This window comes from Balaenoptera musculus, chromosome 1 (genome assembly GCF_009873245.2).
Source record: "Balaenoptera musculus isolate JJ_BM4_2016_0621 chromosome 1, mBalMus1.pri.v3, whole genome shotgun sequence".
Lineage (NCBI taxonomy): Eukaryota > Metazoa > Chordata > Mammalia > Artiodactyla > Balaenopteridae > Balaenoptera > Balaenoptera musculus.
In genome coordinates this window covers 165919690-165942422 of record NC_045785.1, presented here as the reverse complement: position 1 = coordinate 165942422, position 22733 = coordinate 165919690, and the positions used below count along the sequence as shown (strand labels likewise).

At 34.7% G+C, this 22733-nt stretch overlaps 1 protein-coding gene across 6 annotated transcripts in view; it reads left to right on the top strand.

Annotated features, from left to right (window-relative positions):
* MARK1 (microtubule affinity regulating kinase 1) overlaps positions 1–22733 on the top strand; it is a 149701-nt gene that overhangs the window by 83631 nt on the left and 43337 nt on the right. For all 6 annotated transcript variants that reach the window (XM_036874257.1, XM_036874266.1, XM_036874247.1 and 3 more), the window contains 4 exons: positions 968–1021; positions 15397–15445; positions 16513–16578; positions 20460–20530. In XM_036874257.1, the coding sequence (XP_036730152.1) occupies positions 968–1021; positions 15397–15445; positions 16513–16578; positions 20460–20530 (240 nt within the window). The remainder of the gene's footprint in view (positions 1–967; positions 1022–15396; positions 15446–16512; positions 16579–20459; positions 20531–22733) is intronic.

The window sequence follows — 22733 nt, the reverse complement described above, 5'->3', positions numbered from 1 at the left end:
CTTCTTATTAATTACTGCTTAAGCTTCAGTGAATACAGGAGCAGAAAATGAGGTTGTACATGTGAAACTTATATAGTGTTATAAACCACTGTTACCTCTATAAAAATTTTTTTAGATTGCTGCTTGAGGTAAATTAGGTATAAATGTGTAGAAAGTCACCCACTAATTTTTATCTATTTAGAAACCACATTGAGCAAGTGTTATACAGATGTTTTTCTCAGATAATAAGAGAATCGGGTTTCTAAAATCCCATGTGTTTCAAATCAGATGTATTTATATAGCAAAATTTGTTTTAAAAATAATAATTAATATATTTAATAATTTATATAATAAAGACTAAAAATAGTTAAACATCTAACATTCTATTATATAATGTTTACTGGATCCAGTTAGGACATTATGAAAAATCTGTCGTAAAATGTTTTTGTTAAGTTTCCATTTTGTTCTATACATAATATTATTGTCACTTACGGTTAAATTTAGTGCTCTCTGTCCATTTTGACCCCAGGAGCTGTTGGGACACAGGCTATATTAGACAGAGACTTAGAGGACACTTAAATCCGTTTTGTTAGTTTGCTGTAAGGAAGTTTGGGTGTCCAGTCTCTCTACCCACATAATACTTAACTTACTAAAAGTTTATAAGCCTCTCCCCTCTGGTAATTGTAACTTATCAAGATCATGAGTAAAAGATTAAGATAGAGATGATTTTTACTTTAAAAGGGGAAACCTGGAATAACTTTAACAAAGGTGTGATTTCATTGACTCAGAATCAAATAGGTTAAAGACTTGGGTCAATAGAATATATTCTAAGGCTGCCTAATTATCAAAACTTTACCATCCAATTATGTGAACACCAAATATAGCTAAATTATATCTACTTAGGAATGAAACAAAAGATGTTTTCCTTATAAATTTTATTCATTAAGATATGTATTCTCAAATATATTTTAATGTTCTCTTTTTTTAGGTTGCTGTGAAAATAATAGACAAAACTCAGCTAAATCCTACCAGTCTACAAAAGGTATTTAATTATTTTAATAGTAAGTAATTAGAATACGAGTTTATTAATTAATATATGATACTCTGTAAAGTCAGTTGTTCTCAATTTCCTGTTAGGTACAATACTACATTTCATCAATATATGAAGAAAAGATTTGATATAAAACATAATATTTACATTTAATAATATTTTAAAAATGTTTATCAAGTGTTTGTTTGAAAAATATCTGCTACTCAAATGCATGTACCATATCAGAGGAACTTATGTCTTTTAATTCAGTAGAATAAAATTTTTCATATCAAATATTTTGAAGTAGTAAGGATTCTGCTTCGTTAAAAATCAACTCATGAGATACTGTTGTCCATAGGTGGGTTTCCTTTTATTGCTTCACTTGCTTTTCTTCCTTCTTCCACAAGAACTAGTCTTTCAGCTAACTTACAATAAAAGATACGACCATTTCTTCAAAGTGTGAAAATATAAAGCAGGAGAGGGACCAAAAAAAGCAGTTAGGATGGGAATTGACCTGGTAAGGCTGTTTCATGTTGCTTCATTAGTTATTTATGTGGGAAAATTTTCTCAGATACACATATTAGTACTTTAAAAACGAAGCAAATATTTTAACATTTATGTCATATATGTTTGTATATAGCTCACTATATAATATTTATAATGTATATATAAAGTACATTATGATTTTTATTAGAATATAATGGGATCGTGGTCACATATGTAAGTGTGATGTAAATAACTTTGGATTTCTAAAACAGAATTTTACAAGAAAATTTTAGTATAGTATGTTTAACTACACCTGCTGTGATTCTACCATTAAATTAAAAATTTGGGTCCGTGATATCAAGACTTTCCACTTGTCTCAGTGCCAGATAACTCAGTTTATTTTATATATTTCTACTTAGAGATCTGTCTTTGTACTTACTGAGATTCCTTTTAAATTTGGCAACCAATATAATTTTTCGTAGCATTCGTATTTCTCATCTGTGAGAACATGAAACGTTTGCTGGATTTTTTTTCTCTATGAGTGTGAGATAATATACTTTATTGGATGTTTTTTGGGAGAAACTTCCAGCACCCATCTTTCAGCTAATCATGATTTAGTGGTATGCGTTATAAAAAGGCATCCTCCCTGGGCAGACGAGTTATCCAAAGATGCTGTGTTTTCCTGGACTAGAGCCACAGTGGGGCAAGTTTTTGCCTGCCCTTCTCCTGGGAATCCTTTTACAATGCACAGACTGCATACTAGCCCAGTGGCCCTGTCCATGGCCCACCTAGCCTTGTCACTTTTCCTAGGTTAATCTGTGGGTTACTCTGGTAAATTAAGTGATTTTAAGTGACATTTAGAACAAGTCCAGGCCTGTTGTGCTCGTTGGAGGCACAGTAATGTGACCCCCACTCTGTCTTTCCCAGGGGGGGACCAGAGAAGGTTGTAGAACCAAAGTCACACTTATTGAAACATGTGGACATGCAGACATGAAGGTCGACTGTTATTCAGATAAAAAATATACTTGTTGATGTAATTTCTATTATAAATTCTGCTAATCTTGCTGATAAATTGTTGCTTTTCCGAACAGGCATATAAAAAATGATGGCAATTTTGTTTTCTTTAATCTGTAAAAATAAAAGCAAAGGAAAGATTGAAATTTGCTAAATGTAGCCAGTACACTGTGTGTATTTTGTTGTTTTCAAAATAATTTTTATTTGTGTTCATAGATTCGCTTTTTGTTAAAAAGTTTGGAAAAAAAACAGATCGAGGCTTGCTTAGTTTTCGTGCATTGTAGAACGTTCAACATTTGGCCTTACCCATTGAATGCTGGGAGCATCTCCCAGTCAGTCATATCTAAAAAATAAAAATGTACAAAACGGAAATAAAAGTAATCATTTTTTTTTCCTTAGCATTGACAGTCAAGTCCTATAGGTAAAAAATAGCACAATGGCTCTCCATGTCTTAGGTGTGCTTGTTAAAAGGGAGATAATGGCAGCACATACATTTACAGTAAGGATTCATTTTAATCTCATCTCAGCCCAAAAGTGTTTGGTTAAAACTTGTTCTGGACTTGGTCTGAATTTAAGCTGGTTCCCCTCCTTTACTCTCTTTTGTGTATAACATATTTATAGGAAATATTACTTTCCTTTTGTCAACATCAATGGTAGATAAAAGTAATCTAAATTTGATACCCCAACCGTTCCAAACTTCTAAAATATAAAGTTCTTAAAAACAGTTTGGTCTTTGGAATCGTTAAGCGTCTTTGGCTTCAACATTGTTCACGTAATATGCTCATATTATTTGTATTACATATTTTAAATGAATGGAATCCAATTTAATAAGTTTTCATAGTTTAAGAGCTATTTGACATACATGCTATATTTCCTTCTTCCTCTTTGGAACGTGACTCCCACCTCATACATTAGTGGTTTTTTAGACTAGGGTCTATGAACTATACTCGTGATTCCTGGGGATCTTTTAAGCAGCCTGTTACTGTTGGAGGAAAAGCAGAATGATGAAGCAATTTTATTCCTAGTTCACATACTTGAAATGTAAGATTAGTTATCGTTTCCTCTGAAATTCCACCAAGTTTGAAACTTGGACACATTAGTTTATACACAGATGACAGAGTTTGTGTAGCTTGTCTCAGATCCCAGTCACCAGGGTGCAGTTTATCTGTCTTCTGTGTATTGCTTGTTAATTTGCATTTTCTATTGTTTTACTGTGTTGCATTGTATTTCAAATTCACAAAAATAGCGGTTCAGAAGTGATTTGCTGAATAGTAAAACCTGTAATGAAAACAGAAACAAGACTACTACAACTCATTAAATAATAAAGAGGAGTGCTGCATCCCAGTTATAAAGAAGGAAAATCCTTGTGACAGTTATTTCACACAAGCAGGGCAAGTGTAAAAAAATTTCAATAACCGACATCTGGAAATTAGGCTTAAGTGAATGATCCATTTACTGCTAGTGTCTAGTGTGTTACCTGTTGTGTAAAATGTTGTCAAATGGTGACCTAAGCCACTTATACCTTAGTTTTCAGATAAAGCCCGGAGACCTCTCTGGTAAGCTAGTTAAGTTTTCCAGAACATCTGCAAAATAATCTTTATCATGTTGATGAATCTGGTCACTAAAGGTAGAGCAGAGGACAGAACCATGGAAGCAATTCAGAATTACATTTCTTGTAGCAAATTATCAAGAAACCAAACTTGTAAAAGGAATCGTATAATTATTGACAAATATTTTTGATCAAGGAGAAAGCAGAAGCTTCTTGGCAATATTCCTTAACAAATCTCTCTGTTGGACATAGGTTGAAATACCAGTTACTCTCACATATGTGTGCTTGATAGCATATTTCACTTTGTAGCTGCACAAAACCACTTACATGCTGAGTACTTCTTCCATACAGTTCTTTTTATGTGTGTGGATCATTTGAAGGAAAAGTCTTGACCAATTCTTTTGTGGATCAGTGAAAACCTAAGTGAAAAGAGAAGGGTTAGCATTTAGTGAGCTGGGTTGTAGACTGCAGAAGTTGTCTTTGAATCATTACTGAATTTTTTAATATATATACTGCAAGGAATGATACTGCTATGTGAATAGATAAGTTCATACCTAATGCCCAGTCACTCATTGCTTCATTCTCCATGACATCTGCGGTCAGTAACATAACCTCTGATCTTGATTTGGTTTTAAAGGAATACTGAAAACAGGGACTATCATAAAATCTTGGCTATTGAAAGATGTCTCTTCAGCATACAGTGTGGAGAATTGGTGGGAAGTATATCTTTCACACTGAAATACAATGGATTTGAGGGAGAAGTTGTTCAAACAAGTTTCTTTTAAAAGGTGATATCAATAATGTTAATGTCTAGCTAAAATATCAACAGTTTAAATGTTGAAGATAAGATAACCAGATTTTCTGGAAAGACCAAACTGTATTTCAAGCAGTTCACTGACCAAAAATCTGACTTTTCTAAACCCTGTTTTACCCCTCATTAGTTATTGGACAAAGGGTTCAATGACATATTATTGGGCAAGTTTAACATACAGATGTTACATCCAAATATGAAGAATACCTTCCAACGCAAGCATATCCAAAGAGTATATTAAGAACCCATTGCTATTACCCCTCAAATTGCAACTTCCAGTCTTCTAACCTTTTAGTGTGATTAGATCAGCAGCCTAGAATTTGTCTGAGAGCTGTGCATAGTCTGCTTGGAGAAATGCTTTTGTAAGGTTGGATCCAGTAATTAATCTGAGTGCCTCTGACGCATCACCCAATGCTTTGTTCCTTCCCCCAATCAATGATTGTGACTTAGGATTTTTTAAATTTAATAGAAATAAAAAGTAAAAAAAAAAAAAAAAAAGTAAAACTAGAAATGGAAACTGTCTTGTGGTTCAAGCTACACGTCATGGAGCCCAATACGTGTGTTCATTAATTAATTCTTAATCTAACAAGTATTATTGAAAGAAGATTATATTTCTCCTTACGTTTTCCTCTGCATTTTTGGCTCTTCCTTTTCTGTTTCCTTTAAGTGGACTCATTGTCCTCTTTGTGGGCCACTCAGTGTTGGAGTTTCACAAGACACGGTCCTAGGACTTCTCTTTCTGTATTCTCTTCCTAGGCTGTCTCAAAGGTAACTCTGGTTTAAATTATCACCGGTAGGCAAACTCACAAATTTATATCTTCAACTCAGACCTCCCCTACGTTTGCTTGTAATCCCTCAAAGATAACCCAAACTTATTATGTCCAAAACTGAACTCACGATCTCCACCCCACCTGCTTGGTACATGCCCACCTAGTGCTCTTCCAGTGTCCTCTCTCAGTGAATGACACTGTCCCCAAGTTGTGCAAGTCAGAAACCTCAGAGTTATCCTTGACTCCTCCCTCTCCTTCCTTCTCACCATCTAATCTGACCTTGAGTTGTGCTGATTTTATTTCTTACATATCTTTTGAGAATGTTTGCTTTTGTCTTTTTCCGTCATGATCCTCTAGACAGCACTACTATTATCTCTCCCTAGGACTACCCCAGTAGCCTTCTAACCCGTCTTTCTGCACTTTGCATCCCTACACACACACACACACACACACACACACACACACACACACACACACACACACACGGATGCACACACACAGAGTTTAAAAAGTCATCAAGGATGCAAAATATGTCTGATTATGTCATCCTTCTATTTAAGCTTTTAGGTAGCTTTCCCTTTTTTTTGTAGTCTAGAAATCAAATTCATTAACATGGTGTACAGGCCCGACTTTCTTCTTCTACCCCATGGTCCACCAACTCTCCCCAGCTTCTCCCTGCTCTCCTCATCCCCTACTACTCCAACTTCACTGACTTTCTTTCATCTGCTCCTATTCCTACTCTTTATTCTAGCTACCAGGCCTTTGCAGCTTTTCACCCCACCCTATGCATAATCCTGTATCACTCCCTCTTCACGTAATTCTTACTCATTTCTCACATTTCAGCCTTAGAGTCATTTCTTCAGGGAAAGCTTCCTGTCTCAACAATAGTGTTAAATCCCCCTGCCCTTCTTAAAATTAAGCACTCATAACCAAGAATTATTTATAAACAATCTTCATAAACAATCACTTTAGTTTTTATTTGTTTTGGTTTGAGTAGTACTGTTTGGATTTTGCTTTTTTTTTTTTTTTTTTTTTTTGACCGCATCACGTGGCATGCAGGATCTTAGTTCCCCTACCAGGGATCAAACCTGTGTCCCCTGAAGTGGAAGCACGGATTCTTAACCTCGGATTGCCAGGGAAGTCCCTGCGTTTTGCTTTTGATTCTTATATTCTGGCTCTGACTCTGAAGACCTGTTTTAATTGCTTGGTCTTTTTTGGCTGTAAAGCATACATCTATTTCTGTATTCTCAAGAAAGTATATAATATTTTCTGAAATAGATATGGAAGAATTTTCTCTTGGAAATGGAGGAAGCTAGAAATCTTTAAATCTAAATCACCTATAAATTTTAGACTAACTGTCTGGCTGTTTTAAAAATCATATTCGCATTTAGTTATTTTGAGTCATACTCCTGTTTTTGCTAAGTTCAGTTTGTTGATACAGTACACTAGTCTATTTTTAATTTTTGGATGGAGACTTCAAAACATCTTTCCCATTTAAAAAAACTTGCTTTCTCATGATATTTATTTATTGGACTAAAAGTTTCGTTTCTAATCATTTTTTTTTACAAGATAAAATTCTACAGATGCAGTTGAAGTCCTGTGTGCCATTTCTTGGTTCTATTCCTATATTTTTCTACCTAGAAATAACTGCTATTCTGAATTTGGTCTTATTCCCATTTATTTTTTAAAAAAAAATTTCACATGTGTATCTGTACATGAAATACTATGTATTATTTATTTTTAAACTTTCTATTCTTCTGCAACTTGCTTTTTTCATTTAGCATTGTCTTACAGTTTTATTCATGTTAGTCTATATAGTCTAGTTCATTTATTTTCACTGTTATTATATGCCATTGTACAAATAAGCCACAGTTTACCCATTTTCTTATTAATAGATATCTACTACAGTTAGTTCATTTCTGTTAGATTATATTTAGATTGTTCCTGTTGTTTTAGTGTTTCTTTTTTTTTTCCAGTTAGCTTTTTGTTTTTGCTATTACAGACATTGCTGCAATGATTCTTATTATGTATATCTTTTCGTGAAGATGTATAGAAGAGTATATCTCTCCAAGTAGAATAAGGTTGAAGGGCATGCATATCCTCAACTGCATTAAATAATGTCAAATTGCTCTTCAAAGTGGCTGCACCAATTTCTACTTCTGCTAACATTGTATGCGATTTACTTTTGCTTCACATTCTTGTCAGCACTTTATATTATCAGATTTCTTAACTTTTGCCAACCTTATAGAAGCAAAATGGTATCTTGTTTTAATTTCCATGATTTCTTTATAGTGAGATTGGACATCTTTTCAAATTTAATCTATTTTATGTTTAGTATCTTCTCTCTGAAATTATATGATTTGGTATCTCAAACAATTTTATTTACCTAGCACCAACTTGAGCCCAAAGTTGTACAAGGCCTTGGGAAAGACTCTAGTACTATAAACTTGATACCAGTTCATAAGAAATAAGAATCTTATAATTCATGTACGAAGACAAATTTTGGCAAAGTGGCACAGCCTATTATTTTGCAATGAATAACTGACTATAAGTTGTCAAGTTTGGAAGTAACACTAAACAATCATTTTATTTTTTTAGTTAGAAATCATCAATATATACTAATTTAATTATGTTCAGATTTCTTTTTCTGAACTACTGTTTCATGGGAAGAACTTAAGAAATTAGCCTAAGTTGTTATACTGGTACTAGCAATAACTTTATAAAATATTTTGGTGTCCCAATACGATGTCTCAAGTAAAAGAGGAGTGAAATGGTGATCCTAGAAATTAAAAAGCTGTGAGTTTAATCTATAGGATTCTGTTAATATAGCTCCATGACTGGCGTCTCCGAGACAAAGTCTAGACAAGGTCCTAACTATCTCTTGGAGCTGAACGTCACCTGCAGGGTACAGCACAGGACCCACACTCCACATTAATAGGCCAGTAAACTGCTGTCAGAGATATAGGTCGAATTTTTACAGAGTTTACGGTGAAGGCAGAGAAGACCTTCTGCCCCTCCTCAAACCCAAATCAGAGCAAAGTACTTGAAAGGCCAAAAAGGTTGTGTTAAAAGGCACAGACAGGGCTTCCCTGGTGGCGCCGTGGTTGAGAATCTGCCTGCCAATGCAGGGGACACGGGTTCGAGCCCTGGTCTGGGAAAATCCCACATGCCGCGGAGCAACTAGGCCCGTGAGCCACAACTACTGAGCCTGCGCGTCTGGAGCCTGTGCTCCGCAACAAGAGAGGCCGTGATAGTGAGAGGCCCGTGCACCACGATGAAGAGTGGCCCCCACTTGCCGCAACTAGAGAAAGCCCTCGCACAGAAACGAAGACCCAACACAGCCAAAAAATAAATAAATAAATAAAAATTTAAAAAAAGAAAAGCACAGACAAACGTCACCCTCCTTTTATGAGCTCAGTCTACTATGACTTTGATGACAGCCTGGAAGAGCTCTCCTGGGGTGAACAAGCTTGACCACAGCCTTTGTCAAGCTCCCCGTGGCCACAGAGTTGTTCCCCATCTGCCTCAAGATCAAGGAAGTAGTGAAGAAGTCCTGTGACACTGATGAGTCCAAGGGCAGCACGGTGAGCAGGGCTGGTAGAGAGAGGATGATAGGTTTTCGGCCCCTGGCTGTGCTGCTTTGAGAGTAAATAGAATGGGGATTGTCTAAGCCATGTCCACTTCACTACTTCTAAATAGAACAGATTTTTCTACCATCAAAAAAATGTAATAATAGGCAGAAGGAATGGAAGAGGTAGGAAGGAACAGAGTAGTTGAGAGAAGAAATAATTAAGGCAGATATATATTGATTAACACTAATGGAGTTTGCCTAATCCTGACCCTGAGCTCTAACCAGGAAGGACTGAACTGGAAAGTAAATACCTGTCCACAGAATTGAAGATTGTTCACTAACTTCAGTTATCTAGAACAAAGCCAAGAACCAAGGAGGAAACAATAGAGGCCGCTGAACAACTAGAACAGCTGTCACAAAGTCCAAACAGTGAAGTCCCTGCCATTTAGTCATAGAAGACCCATCTCAAGCCTTCTCTCTGCACTTAACTTATTTAATTCAACACACAATCTTAACAAACTCTGGCCTTGATTTTCAGCTGACAGCAAAATTGAAACAGTAGTTTGAAAGGCATTAGTGAATTCAGAGCCCTCCTGCTAAATTTGGGTATGCTAGGAACATTATGATGTCACAGTTTAAAAATGAGAAAGGAAAAATAGGACTAAAAATTAGAATCAGGAACTCAGATAGTAGTGTGGGCCTATTTAATATGTTCACAAATTTCTGTTTTCCTTACTTGTGCCTGGACATACGATACATACAATAATTGTCTTTTTTTTTTTTTTTTACAACAACTCTCCATCTCAGGGTAAACTTCTTATCTTGGTCTAAATGTTCAGCTCTCCTTTCCCCCTCACCTCTTTCCCCCTCTCCTAAGGAAGAGCAAGTACGGATAAGGTTGCCATCCTTGCTGGTAAGGGTCTCTTCTGGGTGAAAAGACCAAATATGTATAAGGAGCTCACTGTCTCTCCCTCGTCTGCTCCCTTTGACTCAGTGGGCTGGTGCAGAAGACTTTGACATTAGTCCAGTCTCTTTCCTCTGTGCAACCAACTAGAATATTAGAGTTTAGGAAGAGGTTATGGGGAGTCATGAAGAGGAAGAAACATCATAGCCCTTTACTGAATCCACGTGCTAGTACTATTCAATTGGCCCCGATTTTCTAGATTTAGAATGTTAATGACAAACCTGGCTGACAGTTCAAGTGTTTCCATCGGAGTCAGGGTGATTGACGGGGCAGGATTCTGGCATTTCATTGTCCCGAGTCAATGTACCACTTAAAACCCCCTCACCACTTCTTCCATCAGCAGCCACTCTTCCTCTTTCCACAACTGCTTGTCACTTTTAGCCAGCACACACTCAGCTTATACACACATTCATGCCGTTGCTTGTTTTTATAGTTTTTTCTCACTCCTTGTCAAAATCTACTGAGGGATAAAATAGATAACCAACCAGGACCTACTGTATAGCACAGAGAACTATACTCAGTATCTTGTAATAACCTATAATGGAAAAGAATCTAAAAAAGAATATATGTGTATATATATGTATGTGTGTGTATAACTGAATCACTTTGCTGTACACCTGAAACTAATACAACATTGTAAATCAACTATATCTCAATACAAATTTTTTTTTAAAAATGCTGAAGGAGAGGAAACTATGGATAGAACAATGTATTCAAGACATTGAGATGTAGGAACCCGATGACAGTATATTATTGTTTTAACTGGAATAAGAAATTCCTTTCTGATGAGAAAGGGATGGTATTTCTCTGGCTTCATCTCCAGGTGGAAGTGGAGTGGCCTTCTGTTCAGGTACTGTTTTTGTTAAGTGTCCCACTTTTCACAGGACGATTTTAACACTGTTCCCCAGCTCATCTCGGTTCTTTGTAGAACAGAAGAGCTACATTCTAGACTCCAGTCAAGGACTAAACTCATGAATTCAGCACCACTCAATCAAGTAAACAAACAAAAGACAGTGTTTATAGGGGAATGCCTGAAGGATGTGTAGCTGTCCGTTCCTTTAGATTACTTATTCTCAAACATGGAGCTGCCAGTATGTTTTAATTAGTGATCAGATGTGTCTCAACCAGTTTGCTTCTAAGAATAAACTACTGAACTGGCCGATAACGTCATAAAAATTAACAAGAATAAATTCAAGATTACCCATGTGACAATTTTGTTCTCACTCTGTTGCAATTTGATGTTCTTTCTTGAGACAGAAGAGAAAGAAGATAGAATGAAGGAGCCAGTGTGGCATACTAATGCTACAACTTAATGGGCCACACTTCCTGGAGGTACCTATGCCAGTTACAAAGTAAGGCAGAAGCCCTCTTCCATGGGGCAGTAAGGACTGGTAATCGAAAAAGTAGGTTAAAGTGAGGAATTATTAAAAATTACATAAGCATTTAACGTTTAAATTGAGCACATAAATATACATTCATCAACCAGTCTTTTCATTTAGGTGCAAAGCTTTTTTTTTTTTTTTTTTCTCTTTTAAGTTTGGGTCTACTGATTGGCTTTGTTTATCTTGTACAAGTCATACTTGTAAACCCATGTTTGCTGCTATTTCTAATTGGTTTCTTATTTTAATTAATGGAGAATTTAAAGACTCCTGGGAAGTGATCTGAGAGCAGAATCCTAGATTTTCTTTTAATCTTTTACAGTCTTCTTGCCCACACCTAACAGGACAGCAATTTCTTTAACAGCTCTTTTCTAGTATTTAGAAAGTATTCAATTTGGTTTGTTTTGTTAAACAGCATACTTGTCCTTCATTGGTTTATGTAAATTTAATCTTGTTGGACAGACCTTAAGGCAACGCCAGTGATCCCTGCCTTCTTGTGTTCATACCTTTGTACAATCACTTCCCTTTGAGTGTGAGTGGGATCTGTGACTGGTTTCTAACCAGTAGAATTAGGAAAAGGTGATGAGAATTCACTCTCACAATCACATTATGTTATATAAGACTGTCCTGCTAGCCAACTTGCTCTAGAGATTATCCTTGCTGGCTTGATAAAGTAAACTGCTGTGTTGGAGAAGCTTACTTGGCAAGACCTGTGAGCAGTCTCTAAGAGGTCAGGGCAGCCTCCAGGAGAGCCAGCAAGAATCCAGGGCCCTCAGCCCTAGGGCTGTAAGGAAATGAATTCTGCCCACAGCCTGGGTTAGCTTGGAAGTAGATTCTTCCCCGGTCGAGCCTCTAGATGAGAGTGCAGCCTGGACAGCACCTTGATGGCAGCCTTGTGAGGCCCCCAGCAGAGGACCCAGTTAAGCCGTGACCATGATGCACAGTGAATACTGACACACAGAAACAGTGAGATAATAAATGTGTGTTGTTAGAAGTTGCTGGGGTGTGGTAATTTGTTACTTAGCAGTAGAAAACTAATACATTAGTTGAATGATCTATTTGCAGTAACAACTGTAACTGACAGACATGTCTGAAATCTAAATAACCTTTGGTAAGCATGCTGCTTAACCGCGGAAGTGTAGGGGCGCAGGAAGCACCTCGAACAGTGAGCATCGCGGGTGCACAAGTGTGCTCAGCAGGTTTTGCAGAGGCAATGCCGCGTGACAGTTGGTTTCATGGAGGCCAGTTACAAAGGCTTCTGTACTGTAGTGCTTGTGAGTTGTGACTGTATAGTCACATCTAACAACTTAACAGATAAATAAAATTTTAACAAGAAAGCAACACTCAATGAAGAAAACAGAGGTAGTTCATTTACATGTAAGTATAGGAGAACAAGATTGTTATTGGGGACTTTTCTATTAGAAATACATACTACTACTACTCAGCCATAAAAAGGAATGAAATAACGCCATTTGCAGCAACATGGATGGACCTAGAGATTATCATACTTAAGTAAGTCAGAAAGAGAAAGACAAATGCCATATGATATCACCTATACCTGGAATCTAAAAATATGGCACAAAGGAACTTATCTACGAAACAGAAACCGACTCACAGACATAGAGAACAGAATGTGGATGCCAAGGGGGATGGCAGGTGGGGGAAGGGATGGAGTGGGAGTTTGGGATTAGCAGGTGCAAATTATTATTTATAGAATGGATAAACAACAAGGTCCTACTGTATAGCACTGGGAATTATATTCAACATCCTGTGATAAACCATAATGGAAAAGAATATGAAAAATAATGTGTGTATATGTATAACTGAATCACTTTGTTGTACAGCAGAAATTAACACAGCATTGTAAAGCAACTATACTTCAATAAATTTTTTAAAAAGAAATAGATAATACTAATGAATGCAAATGAAACTTACAATAATGCTACTCGTATTAATAATAGGTCCAAAAACTTTAAAATCTATATAGTACAGCAAAACCAAAATAGGGACTATCTGTATTTTTTTTTTTTTAATACATTCCTGGGGTGCAGGGTGGAGATTCAGGAAAAAAAGTCAATATTTTTAAATAATAAAGTTTAACATTTAAAAAAATTACTTTGGTTACAAATAGGTATATTTCTTATAAAATGATATTTTAAATGTTTAAATAGACTGTTTTATTACTCAGTGCTTATAAAATGAGTTTATGAAAGCCATGGAAAAATAAGAGGCAGGCATAATATTTGACTTGTTTTTCTAAAGAAAAAAATTCTGCTTATAGTAGAACCTAGGATCAGCAGATTTGTGAGTTATGATTTTATAGTTATATGTAAATTTTATATGCTCATATTATGTGTGAATTTTACCTGCTAATGTGCCATAATAAGAAAAAAAAAGTTGAAACCAGAAGTACAGATCCTCTGAAAATCTAAACCACAGAGTCTACCTCTGCTGTCAGCCCAAGGAGTCCGTGGGCAGAGGTCACCTGATGAGGTGCCCCCTTACTTCCTCTTTGGTTTTCTCAGGGAAGTGAGGGCCTTATTTTTAGGGGGGACGTCAGGTAAGCAGAGTGAGGAGACCCAGGTGGTGTCAGAAACCAAGATAAAAACCCTGAGTGCATTCTGAGGGGACTACCCACCAGGAATACAGGAGACCCCACAGAGCTCTGCCCCTGCTGCCAATCGTGAGAAACGCCGGGTATGGGCGGCATCCCCTCTGTCTTGGTATAGGAGGTCCCCTCAATCCTCCCTCTGAATATTCACAGGAGTGAGATTCCACACTCCCCTCTGCTGACCTGAGGCCACCCAGCTCACACCAAGGCCCTTACCCCTCTGAGACCCCTGAGGAGGAAGTGAGGGTATGTGACTTCCGGCTCCCTCTGCCCAGGGCCTCCAGGGCTGCTCATGGGAAGGACATATTCTCTGACGTCGCTAACTAGAATCTACATGGTATTTGATGAGTATTCCATGCTTACTGCTGTCCACTGGCATCTGGTATTGTTGAGGATTGGAAAGCGTTTGGAAAACGGATAACTGATTTAGAAATGGTCAAATGATCTGAACAGAGGTCTCATCAGAGAAAGTATATAGACGGCAGATAAGCATACAAGAAGATGATCAACACCATACACTATTAGGAGTTGCAAATTAAAACAACAGATACCACTACACACCTGTTAGAATGGTGAAAATCCAAAACACTGACAACACCAAGTGCTGACAAGGATGTGGAACAACAGGAACTCTCATTGCTGGTGGGAATGCAAAATGGTACAGCCACTTTGGAAGGTAGTTTGGTGGTTTCTTATAAAACTAAACATACTCTACTATACCATCCAGTAATCATGCTCCTTGGTATTTACCCAAGTGAATTGAAAACTTAGTCCACACAGACTCTTACACATGGTTTATACAGCTTTATTCATAATTGCTTATAGTCTGATCAACCAGTAGAGGTGATTAAAGGGTCAGGCCCCCCAAACCCCAAGGAAGGTTTTTTTTGGATAAAAGTCATGTGGATGATCATTTAGTTTCATTCCCACAGTGTTTTTCTTTTATTCCTAGTAATGAGTATTCAAATAAATGTTAGTTTTACTGTATATGGTATATTCACATACACACACAAACACACACACACACAGAACCATTTGAGTTCATTAGTTAAAATTGTCCTGGGAACCAAGTCTCAGCAAAATTAGAGTTGGGACTGTGAAGTAAATCTCTTATTTGACCAGAATCCTGTAGTGTCTTATAAGCAGATAAATGTCTTCAAACAGATGTTTTGATTGGTTCACTGCTTGAGTGTTCTTTTTTAACAAAATTGTTTGGTTGTTTTCTTTAACAGTTGTTTCGAGAAGTACGAATAATGAAGATATTGAATCACCCTAACATAGGTATGAAATTTATATATACAATTAACGATAAAGTATTTTCCTTAATTTGAGGCTATTTGAAAGGATACAATTTTAAGGATGTTTTATATAAAATGAGAAAAAGTGATAACCTCAGAAAGTGATACTTTGGGTAAAAATAGATTATAAGGAAGTTAACTGAAGGCTACAAATGTAGTTTTCACATGAAGTCATATATGACTTGGAGTTAAAGCATATAAATGATTTTTGTATCTCCTTACTAAATCTCTCTAAATAGAGATTGCATGCCATTTAGGTATTTATAAAAAATAATTCCAGATATTTTGATAATAGGCACTTGGGCTTGATCATAGTTTATAAGCAAAATAACTAGTTTGAATTTTAAAGAAAATAGAGTTGATTTCAGTTTTAGTGAATTTACTTCCATAAGTTCTGTTTTTCCCCCATATTTACAAATAAGTTTATTGATTACATATATTATACAGTCATTGGATTGTAAGAAGTAAAAAGCAATTCTTCTTTTAATCTGTTTATTTTTGAATCATGTGTTTCTTGCACATTAAAAAATCTTATGTTTATTAGAGACACTCATGCAGTTACTTTGGTGTATAATTTCAACTATTTGTCAATACATAAGTCTGATAATTTAGTATTTTTTAACCAGAAACTTTAAAAATATCACATAATTATAAAATTTTTTGTTTCTGTACCAAAGATTATTTAACATTTTTTGATAGGCTCATTATAATAATAGTGTCTTTTTAAGCTTTAATTAAAATTTTATTATTTTGATTTTAAGATTTTCTTTTTTTATTACTTTATTCTAATTAGAAAAGGAATGATTTTTTTAATCCCAGAAATTTAACTCTCTTTTGACCCAGCAGTTGGTTCCAAATCACTTCACAGTAAGTAGTTTTCTTCCATAGTCGTAATAACCCTTGAGAAAAATTTTAAACTTTAAGTTGTAATTAATAATTTTTAGTAAATACTCAAATTTTCCTTTGGTTTAGTGTTACCTTAAATTTTCTTAAAGCATATCCAATATATGCTCACAACCACAGAGTTGTATCTCTAATTTCTTTTTTCAGTAAAATTGTTTGAAGTTATTGAAACAGAGAAGACCCTCTATTTAGTCATGGAATACGCGAGTGGAGGTAAGGATGAAGGGAATGAAAAGTTATCTTTTGATGAGACATATAGAATTATTAATACCAATCATTAACATTCACGTCTTTTTTGATGTTAATGAATCTATAGTTTCATAAAATGCCTTTAAATAGTATCTTAAGGAAAATTCAGTGTTTAGTTTCAAGACCTATTGATCCTACATTTAAAAGTAGGATTTTGGCTTATTTAAAAATTACTTAGGGACATTTTTCAAAACTCTAAATTTGCATTGTTATCTATGAATATTTCAATTCTTATCTAAATAATATAATATATAATAACATTAGTAGTAGTAGAAGCTCTTGGCTATTAACAGGAAATCTCAAATTCAGAATGTATTTAATAAAGTTTATAGTAAAAGCATGTTCTAGGTCAGATGTTTATTTCACTGATTGTTCATATATGACAGATTCTCCATATACATACATTTTCAAGAAATCCATAAAATGTTTCAATTTAAACAAGTATTGATCTGTATATTTTATAAGTTAGGAGACTGAGTTGACGGGGAAATGTAAGATACATTTCTAGTAGAATATAATATTGGGCTGGCCAAAAAGTTCGTTCAGGTTCTGCCGTAAGGTGTTATGAAAATCCCAAACGAACTTTTTGACCAACCCAATATATATTCTGACTATATAGTGTCAAAAATAGGAATGATTTTTAAACACTGATATATAATAGAAAATCATTTTCATGTACTTCCCCTCAAATGAGAGATACATTGGCTCAGATTCACTGTTCTTTTAGGCATAAGACTTAACTTTCTCGGAAACAGGTTTAAAATTTATGGAGTTAAATCATTTAATAAGTAAAATGAGGATACTTGAAGGTTTTAAGGGCTCAGAGAATTTAAGCAATTGAAGAAGAGGGAGGGCAGCAGAAATTATTTAAACCACTTTGGCTAATTACCTTTTTTCCGCTAATCAATTGAAAAACTTAGTGTTGAATTTAGTTTTGAGTTCTTTTAGCTAATAAAGTGTATAGATTTTTATGATGATTCAGATTTTGTGTAACTAGAATAAAGATGATTTATTTTAGTCTATAGCATCTAGGCTATGTATTTTTATACCCTCTCTTAGATTTCTAAAAAATTTTACTACAAATATTAAATGGATTTTAATTGCTTTTTCAGTTTTTTATGTAGATTGAAAGTTTTAAAAGATTTAGTTTTTTGCATAGCTTTTTTTCATCATGAAAATATTTCATTGTAGGTTTTTTACTTAACCTGGAAACCTACATCATTAATGTTTTTTATTATTATAGGATTTTAAGAAATATTAATACAGCCATGCAAATTTTCATAAAATGTTAATCTATAATAAAACTAATGAACCTACAAATACCACATAATGAACTTTCTCTACTTTTCTATCCTGTAGTTAGATCTGTGTATCAATTCATCATTGTTGAAACCCTGAGTGTTTATTCAGTTAGACTTTTTTTTTTTTAGTGATCTAAAGTCTAGAGAGTGGGGCTAAACATGTTTTGATATGAGAAATTATAGACAGCTAAAGGTCTGTGGGCATTGTTCTATTTTTATGAAGGGCTGCCACAAGGCTGTGTTAATATTAATGTGCATACTGCTTTAACGATTAATGGTAAGTGCAGTCAACTCTTTATTGGTGCTGATGAAGGGGAGCAATGGCTGGAGTAATAGACAGCACGTAGGGTCCTCACTGCTCTCCTTCAGTAGCATTGGGAGGGGCAGAAGGGTGTAGTGTAGTGTAGAGAGGTGTGTACTGGAGCTCAGCCAGTGGCCCCTTATTCAGTTCTGATTCCTAGGGATAGGTGTTCTTTGAGTCTTGCCAGTCAATGATCCTGTAACAAACCATCATGGTTCTGTAGCAGTAAATCTAGAATCATCCTCTTGCCTTTTTAATCTATAAATGGCAAGGTGACTCTAGAGAATAAAACACTTAATATTTTTCCTCTGAAATTTCTAGATATTTTAGGATTGAATCTGACATGCACACGAGAAGCCTAGCATGAACAAGGGTTGAGTCAGACAATTGCCTCTTTGCCAGGAGTACATCTGTTGATTCTGGTTCACTAATGGGGCAAAAGATCTTCATTGATTAGAAGGGCAGGGAACTCCTTTATGATTTTGAACCATGTTTTGTTCAAAGGAGCCTATTAAAAGGCGTCAGGGCTACTTTGGAATAGTGTGTTTATACCTTCTGTTGTTCATGCAGACATTATTTATTAAATGTTTACTGTGTACTAAGTGATATTCTAGGTGCTAGGAACACACGGGTGAGCAAAGGCAAGGTCCCTGCCCTCAAAAAGATGACAAAAGATTACGTTCTAGTTGGAGAAGCAAATCATAAACAAATAATATATAATCAGTAAAGGACTGAATCATGTAAACATCCGGGGGGTGTGAGCGTTCCAGGCAGAACTTAAGAGTAGTCCAAATTTTTGAACTCCTGCCATATATGTTTCCCCGCCTAAACTCACATATCTAGAATTAACTACTATGATGGGTCAACTAGAGCATCTATTCATTTCTCTGTTTTCATCATCCCATTTAATCATTTAAGTATGCTTGATATAATATGCTAACATTGTAGATTTATTAGTTTCATCTGACATACATCATTACATATTTGATTTTTAACATTTTACTTATGTCCTAGGATTGATATTGCATATATGTATATGTAATATATCTGTATACCTAGATACAAATATATAATTTATTGAGTGCTTACTATATGCCAGTCTCACTGTGCTAAGCACGTGCATTATTTCATTTAATCCTCACAACACCCATGTGAAATAGGTAATAGGGAGAAGCAGGGTCTAAACGAAGTTAAGAAATCTTCCTTATGTCTCCCAATAGCTACTTAGGGCTAAATAAGGATTCATACCAAAATTGGTCTGATTCTAAAACCTGAGTTTTTAACCACTTTGCTGTACTTTACAAGAACTCTTTAAGCCACTTTATGAGTTTTTAATATACATGTATATATCTATGTGGTACAAATTATAAGGATATAAAAATTTTATCCCTTACACTGAGATATTTTATTTTTGATAATGTAACTAAACATTAGTTATTTTTTTATTATTATTGATTAGAGAAAAATGAAAAAAACTTACATGTAAAGTAAAGGATCTATTAGAAAATTTTTACAGTGTCTAGTATCTTTAAATTATTTCAACAAATATGTATTGTCTATCCACTTCGTGTTCTGTCATGGGGATGGGGATACAGATAAAGTATGGGTATGATGACAGCATTCAAGGAGTTTGCAGCTCATCCGGGGTAATAGGAGATGCACACAAGGATGATTTCATTCTATATAATAAGTAGTTAAATACCAATGCAGGTGAAATGAGTACTGTGAGAATGCGCATAATCAGTGTAGGAAGGAAAAGAAAGAAATCAGTGTGGATGGAGGTAGAGAGATGGAATTTGACCAAGACTCTATGACTAGTAGACTTTAAGAGAGTGAGCCAACATAATATGACTTCTGTTATTTTGTTTGAAATGTAGGCCCCAAATACAAAGCCAAATGTAATTTTTGATTGCCCATGCTGTGGCTTCCCTTTATTAGAATGGATAATAAAGAGTTGACTGTATTTTTACATAATAGTTGAAAGCAGAAAGTAAGTTTTCTTATGTTTTTTATGACTTTTTATTACGAGTTTTGTTGAATCATAAGCCGCTACCCATATTCAATTTTACATGTATTTTTTTTCCTTTTTTTCTATTCATGTAACAGTTGTGATTTATATAGAACTATCAGAAAAGTGTGGGCCAAAAGCTTCTTTAAAAACAAGGCAAAAACTTGACATTGCATATATTGTTAACTGAAAAATCTATGTATATTTTACTGCCTGCTTTACCTTTCTGATTCAGGTGAAGTATTTGATTACTTAGTTGCCCATGGAAGAATGAAAGAAAAAGAGGCCCGTGCAAAATTTAGGCAGGTATGGAAAGTAGTTTTCAACTTTGTTTTGCTGATATTTTTAGTGATGTACAATGGACAGTATCACAAACTGGAATTCAGAGTACATGGTACTTTAAAAAGAAAAATTCCTGCTTTCTTATACTTTTTAAGAATGGAAAACTGAAAAAGAAATTTGTTCTTCCTGAATTTAAATTTAAAATAGTTGCCATTGGTTATTTCTAGTTCATCATAAATAGTAAAATGTTTATAGGTGAGATTCTTATTAATAACTCTTTGATAGTCTTGGAAATACAGACTAGAGTGAGATAGAAAGTAAATACTTAAACCTTTATCCAGTAATTATTATCAAGAATATTAGCTTTATGTGTACAGTATAAATGTGTACTGTTTAAAGAGGTTTTTGTATTTTTTAAATAATTAAAGATGTCAGTTTTGGAACTCATATTTTTGTAGATTTAAAGACTGTGATCAATTTTATTTAGTCAAGTAGGGAAGGAACCTTGCCAGTGTGAAGAATATGGTAAGATATTGATATTTCCAGGTCAACTTGAATATGATTTGTTACAGAAATGATAAAATAAGAAAAAGCAATTTAAGTTCATCTAAGATTTTGTTTTTAATGTTTAAGAATGAAGTATTTAAAATTATCATACTTTATAAATTACTGTAGAAATGACAATTAATAAATTGTAAATTGTCCACAAAATTTACTGAAGTAAAGTTTCAACAGACAGCTTACTATATCCCAAACTTTACCTAAGTGAATTTAAAATATTCATTTAAAAATAGTTCAGTATCTCTTCTGTAAACATTATTCTACAGTTAAAGGGATCCTGTAATCAATAAGGTTGGGAAACAATGACTGCTGATGTGAAATCTTCCTCTGTGAGATTTTATATATATGTTAACATACATACAATTGGAGAAGTCCTGAAGAAGATGGGAGGAAAAAAACCTGTTCAACTTTTTTTTTTTTTTGACATAGCATTCTCCACATTGATCGTGGAGTGAGTTTATTTTGTGAAACCTCTATTATTAATATCTCACAGAATCATTACTTTTTGGAACAGTATACATGAAATGCTTTCGACCAAAGATAAACATAGCCCTTATATTTAGAATAGATTCCTAGGAGCATTTGACTTAAAATAGCTGAATCTAAAGACAGCTGGTAATGAGGAAGCAACATTGAGAAATTGAATGGTATTCAGCTACATATTGTTAAATTCTTTTCTACCGTGGAATGGAAGTCCAGGCTTACTTAAGTAAAGAGCTACAGTCATCACTTTAAATGTCATTGTTCTTTCCATCTCAGTCACACTAGTTTTAGTAGCCTATTAGGAAGAAAATTCCAATTGACATTAAGTATTTCCATTGGGATTTTAATTTATATTTTAAGGACTGTCACTACTCACTCTTATTCTTTTTAGTCAGTTGGTTTTGTTTATTTATTAAAAACATACTGTGGTCAGAAATTGTACTGGGTACTATATGGAATTAGAGAAGGTGCTATTTTAAAGAGCTTACTCATCTCTACTGAGGGGTGGGAGCAGGATAGCAGGCTGGGACACAGATATTTTCATAAAGATCCAAATAATTACTAATTGGCTCTTTTTAAAAATAAAGTCTGGATTACTTTGAAATCAAATCAGAGGTTGAGTGTCAAATGAATGCTATTTAAAATGTAAAACAATGGCAATTTTAAAAATAATTATCTATTTATTATAAATATTAAATGTATTACTATCAGTATGTGTTCCCCCCAAAATTAAATAGGTAACCAACTCACATTTTTAAAAACCAGGGACACACACACAATTTTATAGTTATTTGGCAAAAAGTTATATTTGTTTTTCAATTTATTTTTGCTAAGTTTATTTTTCTTTATAGGTGTAATTAAAACTCTAATAAATGTGTATTTACTTTTATTTCTATTTGCTCTGTATTTCATAAAATTACTTTAAAAACTTTAACAGTGAAAGGGAATGTACTGTATTAGTAAGGGTATGTCCTTGACCCTACCATTAAATACAGCAGAGGCACTAGGACAGTTCAAGACCAATTAATTTAGCAGTCATTGCCCATACAATGCCTCTGCTTTCCTTAAGATTTGAGGGCCTGCAAGAAAAATCATAATATTGATTCAACCCTTCCAGTGTCAAGGCTACTACTTAAAGCTTGGGAATTCCTGACCCACGTATAAATAACTGCAAATCATCCTC